Source organism: Mastomys coucha, unplaced genomic scaffold (genome assembly GCF_008632895.1).
Source record: "Mastomys coucha isolate ucsf_1 unplaced genomic scaffold, UCSF_Mcou_1 pScaffold15, whole genome shotgun sequence".
Classification (NCBI taxonomy): Eukaryota; Metazoa; Chordata; class Mammalia; order Rodentia; family Muridae; genus Mastomys; species Mastomys coucha.
In genome coordinates, this window is record NW_022196897.1 from 74,880,683 (window position 1) to 74,890,548 (window position 9,866).

Sequence of the window (9,866 nt, forward strand, 5' to 3'; positions counted from 1 at the left end):
GACCAGAAGGGAAACACAGGGAAAGTGAGACCTTATGAGGCTGACATACCCAGAAATTTGTGCAGAAGGGATCATTTTTACAACAATGGGGTATGCATATTAAGATTCCTGCAATTCCAGGAGCACCTAATGAGATTATTTGAGATGTGGTAAATGCCCCTCATAAAGGTATTGATACAGGTGATTGAGAAAATCACAAGTTGTGCCCATGATCCCAAAACAAGACAACATGGTGATTGATTTTCCAAATTTATAAAAGGGTGGGTGGCTGCTGACATTTCAACAGCCTTGCCAATAAAATGATTATCAAACAAACCTATATGGCAAGAGCACTGTCCCATAACAAAAGAAAAAGTACAGGTACTTTAGCAATTGGTTAAAGGACAGCTGGAAGCCAAACATATGGAAGAGATTACCAGCTAATTGGATTCTGCTGTGTTTGTTGTGAAATAGTAATCAGAGGATACCCTAATTGGTCATCAATGGGAGGAGAAGCCCTTGGTCCTGTGAAGGTTCTAAGCCCCAATGTAAGGGAATGCCAAAGTCAGTAAGCAAGCAGAGGAGGGTGAGTTGGTGATCAGGGGGAGGGGGAGAGGATAGGTTTTTTTCTTTTTTTTAAAGAGGGGAAACCAGGAAATGTAAATAAAGAAAATATCTAATAAAAAAAAGTGAAGAGTGTCTAAGCAAGATTAAAACAAAAATCAGAAAATGAATGAAGGCAACAGATTTAGGAGCAGTTTATAAAGTAACTCAAGTAGTGAGTCATTACAGCCTGGACTTGCTGAAGGACAAGCCTACATTTTCATTGGATGCTATTGGCATGCTCTCAGGCTATTATCATACTCGATAGTTGTTGTGATCATAAAAAGAGAAATAGCTATTAAGACATGTTCTAGTGGAGTGTGTGGGAATGGGAAGCCTCAGAGGGCCCATGCAGAGGCATCCCTTTCCCCTGAGAGACCAGCCACATATATAGTATGTGTACTATGTAAAGTATAGTATAGAATACATACATACATATATATATAACATACATGTACATATATATGTGCATATGTACATATACATATGTATAGTATATACATATATATTTATAGTAGAGTATAGAATAATAGTGTTGATTTAGGTCATGGGGAGGGGAGGAGTAGTAGAGGCAGAGAAAGGTATTGTTCGTATGATTAAGAGAATTGAATCAGAAAATGGAATACTCTGAACCAAAGAGACTTCTGACTCATCTCATTGTAAGAAGCAATACTAAACTAAGGGGCAATAATCAAATAAATAACTATTAGAGAGGACGTATATAACAGTGGTATAAATATAGTCTCACCTGGTTAGATTTCTCCTCTTCATCATTCCTATTTCTGCATCCTTTATGCTCACATTATAAATGACAGTTGTTTTATTCTTTATGCTGTAAGCGCTCTATATGGAGTAATTCTAAAATATATATCTAATCACTTTGTGATGTGAATACAAATATATTTATTTATCTTCTGGATGAATTTTTATATTGAACAATTCTCTAATGGCATCTTCCATTTGTTATTTTCTCAATGTATAGATTGAAAGGTTTAACTTATTAGTCATCATTGTGTAGAATGCAGCAATCAACTTTTCAATGGGTAAATTAGCTTAGGCCTCATATACACAATTACAGAGGGCACAAAGAATGAGGTTACCACTGTGATGTGGAAGACACAGCTTGAGACAGTTTTTTGCCTCCCCTCTGCACTGCATTTCTTAGCACAGGATAACTGTGGAGGAGCACAACAGAAGTAGAAAGGCTAATAGACTGTTGATAAAAACAAACCCCAGAATGTGGGTATCAGTGCAGACCAGATTAAATAAAGGGTTAAAATCAAATATAAAGTGATCTATTGTTGCGATAAATCTCCAAACCAAATATTCCCCAACAATGAAAACACAACTAAATTAATATGAATATAAGCTGTGCACCTAGATTGGGCAGATGTACCACTACACTATCATCTTCCCCATCTATGAGACCCCTTATAACTTGCTGTTTCTCCAGGCCAAGTGTTCAGCTCCCCTTTCTTTCTACCTCCTCCTCTGTCTCCCTCTCTCTCCCACTCCCCCTTCTTTTAACAACTTTCAGCTCCACCTTCCCTTTCAACTGCCCAACCATAGGCTCTAGCCTTTATTTTACAAATTAAGGTGGGAAGGAGGTTTATAGGAATCACCTGAGTACTTACTCATTCCTTATTCTCAGCCCTTCCAGGGAGAAGGGAATTAGCATCAAATGCAATTAGCCCCAGGGTTATCTGCAATAATCTATGACATTTGGAACACAGAAAAGTAAATCAATAATGAACAGGATCTTTATGATTCCATGAAGAAAATGTCCCAACCATTACACTTCCACTGACAGGTTACATACTGATGGTTCATGTTGGTTGCATAAAGCAGACCTTTCAGATGCTAATCATAAACCATCACAGTCATCAGGAAGACTTCAGCAGCAGCCAAAAAATTGCTTTCCAAGGACTTGCATCATGTATCCATTGAATTGAATAGTACTCTTTTCTTTAAATGAATAAAAATTCATTTAAAGAGAAAATTAAAAAGTTACAACGTTTAACACTTAAAAAGTTTAGTGTTAGGTAGACTCTAAGTTCCCTTTCCCCACTGTTGGGCATTTCCTCTAGAGTCCTGAGAGTCTCTCACACTCCATGTCTCTTGTACTTTCTAGAGGGTTCCCCCAAAGTCCACCTCGGAGGAAGTTGAATATATGCAGTCATTCTGCTGGCCCTCAGGATTTCTTCTTGTCTTCCCGCCCCCATACCTGATCAAGTTCCCCTTTTACCCTCCTTTCCCTCTCTCTGCCTCCTGTGATTGCTTTCTTCTTCCTCTCAAGTGGGATTGAAGCATCCTCACTTGGGCCCTTCTGGTTGTTCTTGACTTCTGTGGATTGTATCCTAGATATTCTGTATTTGGTTAATATCCACTTATCAGTGCTTATATACCATGCATGTCCTTTTGGGTCTGGGTTACCTCACTCAGGATGATATTTTCTAGTTCCATACATTTGTCTGCAAAACTCATGATGTCCTCATTTTTAATAGCTGAATAATATTCCATTGTGTAATGAACCACATTTTCTGTATCCAGTCTTCTATTGTGGGACATAACGGTTGTTTCCAGCTTCCGGTTATTATAGATAAAGCCTCTATGAACATAGTGAAAAATGTAGTCTTGTGGTATCATGGCATCTTTTGGGTATAGGCCCAAGAGTAGTATATCTGGGTCTTCAGTTAGATCCATTTAAAATTTTTGGAGAAACCTCCAGTTTGATTTCCAGGATAGTTGTACCAGTTTGCAATCCTACCAACAATGGAGGAGTGTTCCTCTTTCTCCATATCCTTGCCAACATGTGCTGCCAAATGAGTATTTTTTAAGGAAATGTTTTTTAGATATTTTCTTTATTTACATTTCAAATGTTATCCCCTTTCCTTGTTTCCCCTCCTAAAACCCACCTATCCCCCCCTCCCCTGCTCACTAACCCATGTACTCGCACTTCCCTGTCCTGGCATTCTCCTTCACTGGGGCATCAAGCCTTCACAGGACCAAAGGCCTCTCCTCTCTTTGATGTCCAACAAGGTCATCCTCTTCTACATATGAAGCTGGAGTCATGGGTGCCACCATGTGTACTCTTTGGTTGTTGGTTTTGTCCCTGAGAGCTCTGTAGGTACCGGTTGGTTCATATTGTTGTTCCTCCTATGGGGCTGCAAGCACCTTCAGCTCCTTGGGTCCTTTCTCTAGCTCCTCCATTGGGGACCCTGTGCTCAGTCCAATAGTTGGCTGTGAGCATCCACTTCAGTATTTGTCAGGCACTGTCAGAGCCTCTCAGGAGACAGCTATATCAGGCTCTTGTCACTAAGCACTTGTTGGCATTCACAATAGTGTCTAGGTTTGGTAACTGTATATGGGATGGATCCCAAGATGGGACAGTCTCTGGATGGCCTTTCCTTCAGTTTCTGCTCCACACTTTGTCTCTGTATCAATTGAGTTTTTGATCTTAGTCATTCTGACTGGCACAAGGTGGAATTTCAGGGTCCTTTTGATTTGCATTTCCCTGACCACTAAGGACTTTGCACAGTTCTGTTGTGAATTCTCTGTTTAGCTCAATACCCCCGCCCTTTTTTTTTTTTTTTTGATTGGGTTGTTTGGTTTTTTGTAGGTTAGCTTCTTGAGATACAGACAATGGAAATAACATGTGAGTTTATTTCAAGTAAAAGGACATTAGAGTAGGTTGTAGAGGACACAATAATCTTTTTATGAAAAATATTTATAATTATTTGTAAACTTAGGCATCTTCTGTGTATCTGTTTTAGATAATTATAGTAAAGTCTGTCAATAAATGAGTTACACAAGGTCTGATCAGTCTATTATTTCTAGCATTCACTATCTATTCTTCTTCATACTTGCCAAGAAAAGTATTGACACTCAGGAGGTACCAAGGCGTTTCTCTGTATCCAAGCACCTAGTTGGCACCATGCAATGCCTGGGCTCCACCTACAGAATTCTAAAAGTAAACACATAGACACACTTGAAAACACAGCACCTCCCAAGAGAACATCATAAAAATGCTCTGCATGAACTGATGTAGGCTAGTTCTCGGCATGGTAATATCTATAGTTCTCTTCCCATATTACAAAAAGAAAAAGAACCTCAACTGTTGTAATCAGCAATAGACTCTTAGTCACTAAAATTTTGTTAGGAATGAGAAACAGGATTCTTACAGAACATTTAGAATCCTGTTGCAGAACTCCTCTGATATCTTGGATCTCAAAGGATATTGCTAACTGGTAAGTTGGTAACTTGAGCATATGTAAATGATAAATTTTCCTTAAATTCTATCTTCAGAGGAAATTAAAATTTACTTTTAAGAAATAATATCTGCCTAAAGATCTTGCTTAAGAGTTGAGTTTTAAGAGCTGAGAAATAAATCGATTCAATAGATGTTATAATGAAATTTGTTTGCAAAAACAATGTACTTATATCTAAAATGTTTTCTCTCTCCAATAGACAGCTTCATATAATCTATAGTTTGGCAGTTTGAAAACTGACAGGTAGTTATTAAATTTTTTCTCATGTATAAGTTCTGTGAAATACAAAATGAAATATCAATATTACAATTTGTGCTAAGGCTTTTTAAGTCAGAAATTGCAAGGAAACAATTTTAGCAGTTATGTAACTGATTCCTTGGGAAGGGGACAGACATGATCATAAATCAAAATAAAATATTTAAAATAATTTTAGGACATGTGTGAATAAACAATTTCTTAGCTATTATTTCTAAATATTTAATATTGAGAGTAGCTTTTACTCCTATGTTAATAATATATATAGGAAAAATTCTTTTATTTTATTTTATAAATCTATCTGGGCTTTCTTCTTCTTTTGTTTCTGTTTTTTTTTGTTTGTTTGTTTGTTTGCTCGTTTGTTTGTTTTTGTTTTTGGTAGACCAATGAGTTTCATTGGTATTATTTACAGGAGAATTGGAGAGGGGTTGTATACAAAACAGAAATGACTCAAAGACAGCTACATCATCAAAAGCCCATCCTAGCATGGGTGACAGCTCATGAAAGCTGAAAACCTGGAGCTTACTGCACAGGCCATAGAAAGCTCAGCAGGCTGGTGTCTTTTCCTAGAAGCTCAGTTGGTCTGAGCTTCCTCCAGAAAGGCTTCTTCCAAGTAGCTTAGCAGGTCTCAGAGTATCTCCTGGGGACTAGTGGAACTTTCTTTTTTTTTCTTTCTTTCTTTTTTTTTTATTAGATATTTTCTTTATTTACACTTCAAATGATATAACCTTTCCTGGTTTCTCCTCTGAAAAAAAAATCCTATTCCCTCCCCCCATCCCCCTGCTCACCAACCCATCCTCTAGGTGACCCTGGCATTCCACTACCCTGGGGCATAGAGCCTTCACAAGACCAAGGTCCTTTCTTCCCATCCTTAACCAGCTAGGCCATCCTCTGCTACATATGCAGCTGGAGCCCTGAGTCCTGCCATGTGTACTCTTTGGTTGGTGGTTTAGTCCCTGGGAGCTCTGAGGGTACTAGTTAGTTCATATTGTTGTTCATCCTAAAGGACTGCAAACCCTTCAGCTTCTTGGGTCCTTTCTCTAGCTCCTTCATTGGGGACCCTGTTCTCAGTCCAATGGATAGTTCTTATATACCATTGATCCTAGCTCCTTCATTTTATGAACTAAGAATATAAGTTCCTTAATCTTAAGAAGTGACAGTATTAGAAGTCAGACTCAATTTTCTGCCACTCGCTTATTTTTATCACATGACAAGTATCTGAGAATATAATATAAATAATCATTTTTAAGTAGCATCACTAATCATTCTTGAGGAGGTAGGTGATATTACTGCCTCAAGCTTTGTAAGAACTATGCATCTGTGACTATCTAAAGCTGGTTATAGATCTAAGAATTTATTCAGTTTATAACTCATGAATAGACTTTAAATTAATTTATAATCTCATTTTACACTAAATGTGTTCTACTTAAAATGACTATGAACCAAATATTGAAATTCAGAACAATTATATCTACTTGATGCATACAAATATGTATATAAAATTTAAACTTGGAAAAGATAAAATTAATGCTCAAATTATCTCTACCATTTTCTTGACCTTGGATAGGACTTATAAAGAGATGATGATAAATTCAGGATCTAGGGTCAGAAAACTCTGCTTAGAAGATATGGTCAGCTATATGCTTGTTGTGTTACCATGCATGTGTATCTTTCAGGTTAAGATTATAGCTATTTCATTTACCTTTCAAGTGATACACAAACACTATCACAAAGCAGTCATTTAAAACATTTTAATAAGTCTCTTTTTATCTATTATGAAAGTTGAAACTGAGAAAAACCTCTAACAATAAAGTGTGTGCTTTTCTCTATTTTGACTTTAAAAAAATCTTTAAAAATAACCAAATGAATTATTATTTTGTAAGTTTGAATTCACAAAGGTCATATGTGAAGTCAGTTACTGATTTATCATGTGTAACCTGAGAGATGTCAAAACTATAAAGATTAATTAAATTCTTACCAGTAATCTTTTCAAACACTAGTAAAGTAGAGGTTCTTTATGTGAAGAGGTTAAATCAGAATTAAAAAGGAAGCTATGATACTAAAAAAGAACAAGGCGGAGTACATAGAAGGGCTTGAAGTGAAGCAAGAGAAAGGAAAAATATTTGTATTATATTTTATCTCAAAATATTAAGAAATAAACAATTTCAAAAAAAAGAAATAAACATTTTCATATAATAATGAAACCAAGTTCCTGGGAGAAAGTTGGACATCAACTTTAGCTTTCTGAGTCAAGGAAATTCAAGATCCCATTAGTATATTCTAATAATTGCCTAGTAAATTCGTGCAAAGCAACAGCTGTGTGTGATAGTTTGATAGCTATTTTAAAAACAATTAAAACATATATTTTCTTGTTTAATGGCAAATTATTATTATTATTATTATTATTATTATTATTATTATTATTATTATTATCTGCTTTCAGGAAAGATTAGAATCTACCATGAAAAATTCTAGCCTTTAGTCTTATTTATGAAATTTTACTATGGAATGAAAGAATTCACTTTATAATTCAATATTATTAAAAAAAAACCAAGGACTTAATGGTACTTTTGTAGACTTTTTGTCGCATATTGATTACTTTGGTGGCATTTTTTTTTGTCTTACTGGTCTTTTGTTCATATATTACAGTTTCTAATTTTGTGTTATTAGTGTATGTGTGCTTTGGTTTTTCCTTATGTTTAAAAGCATCTTGTTTCTTTGTTTTGTGTGCTTCTACTTTTTTATTGTTAGTTTGTCTATTTGTTTACTAAAGAGAGAGAAAAGGAATTGAGTTTTATGTGTAGGAAGGTGACAATAATCTTGGAGCAACTGGGAGACGGAAGGCATGTTCTTATTTTTTCAATAAGAAAGTTAATTATTTTTCATGTGGTTTACAGTATTAATTAATAATATGTCAAATATAGGGAAATTAACTTGAAAATCTGAATGTGAAATCAGAGCTGAAGTATAGACTAAAGGGAACATTGTGAGACTATTTGGTAATTTTAAGATGTTTCATTTAGAAGTATTAAAAATTATACATGCAAATTTAATGATTCATCCTTGTCCAAAATTCTAGCAGCCTAAGATAAGGTCTGGTCACTGCCAAATACAATTTCCTTAGTTCTTATAGCCTAATCTTTCAAGTTTTATGACTTTGATTGATTGATAATGAGAACCATGCGACTCATACATTTTTGTTTTCTGTCTTTTTTCTTTTTATTGGATAAATTGGACTGAGCAAGGGGTCCCCAATGGAGGAGTTAGAGAAAGGAGTCATACATTTTCTATGTATTAAAAATAAAATCACTCTTTGTGAAGCAAGACAATTGGGAAGGAAGATGCTAGCCTTAAAATATTTTAACATTCCCAAATATTATCATATTTTCAGAATTAAGTATATTAACTTGATCTTCCTCAGACTTAAATAACAATAACTACATTAATGACTCTAGAATGTATGATACATTCACAGTATTATTATATCAATTCTACAAGTCTATTATCAAAGCAGGTCATATTTTATATTCTACTTAAAATCACATAAAGTTGTTGTAAAGGCACATTATAGAAGAATAAAAAGAACATAGCCTGCATTGAAACTGCTTTCATGTTATCTGGAATTATATGTAATATTCAGTGTCTATCAATTCTACAAGTCTATTATCAAAGCAGGTCATATTTTATATTCTATTTAAAGTCACATAAAGTTGTTGTAAAGGCACATTATAGAAGAATAAAAAGAACATAGCCTGCATTGAAACTGCTTTTATGTTATCTGGAATTATATGGAATTTTCAGTGTCTAGAAAGTATAAATATTTAGATAAGGATGGCATTGGACAGTTATAGATCAGAAATCTTAATTTAATTGAATTTATTTTTGTTGTTGTTGTTTTTTGAGACAGGCTTTCTCTGTATAGCCCTTGCTGTCCTAGAAATCACTCTGTAGACCAGGCTGGCCTCAAACTCAGAAATCTGCCTGCCTTTGCCTCTGCCTCCCAAGTGCTAGGATTAAAGGTATGCACCACCACTGCTGGCTCAGAAATCTTAATTTAATTTAAGATTCATTTGAAAACAGATGTGATATTTTCATAGGATCCTGAAAAATATTATAAATAAATACCAGATTTCTATTATCTGAATTATTTGGCTGAAGCAGATTAAGCCTAGTTAGTATATAAAAAACTATTAGAAGTTATTTCTAAACATAAACTCAATTATGTCATTTCAGGTGATTTGCGTATTCTGTCTGGAGTGAACTATGGATAAAAGCAGTAATATCACAGTCTTTATTTTATTGGGACTTTCCCAAAATAAGAACACTGAAATTCTCTGTTTTGTATTTTTTTTATTTTGCTACATTGCTATTTGGATGGGCAATATTCTCATAATGGTTTCTATCACATGCACTCAGCTCATTGACCAACCCATGTATTTCTTCCTCAACTATCTCTCACTCTCTGACCTCTGTTACACATCCACAGTGACCCCTAAATTAATAACTGACTTACTGGCAGAAAGGAAAGTCATTTCCTATAGTAACTGCATGATACAGCTCTTCACAACTCACTTATTTGGAGGGATTGAAATATTTATTCTCACTGGCATGGCCTATGATCGCTATGTGGCCATCTGTAGACCCCTGCATTACACTATCATCATGAGCAGACATAGGTGTAACTTGATCATCGTTACTTGTTGCACTGGGGGATTTGTGCACTCAGCTAGTCAGCTTCTTCTTACTGTCTTCTTACCATTT

The 9,866-nt window shown here is 35.2% G+C and overlaps 1 protein-coding gene across 1 annotated transcript in view; it reads right to left on the bottom strand.

Moving 5' to 3' along the window:
* Nucleotides 1–1,545: 1,545 nt before the first annotated feature.
* Nucleotides 1,546–9,866, bottom strand: part of LOC116092176 (olfactory receptor 4S2-like) — a 142,127-nt gene continuing 133,806 nt past the window's right edge. Inside the window, exon 3 of the mRNA XM_031373524.1 lies at nt 1,546–1,621. Within this exon, the coding sequence (XP_031229384.1) occupies nt 1,546–1,621 (76 nt within the window). The remainder of the gene's footprint in view (nt 1,622–9,866) is intronic.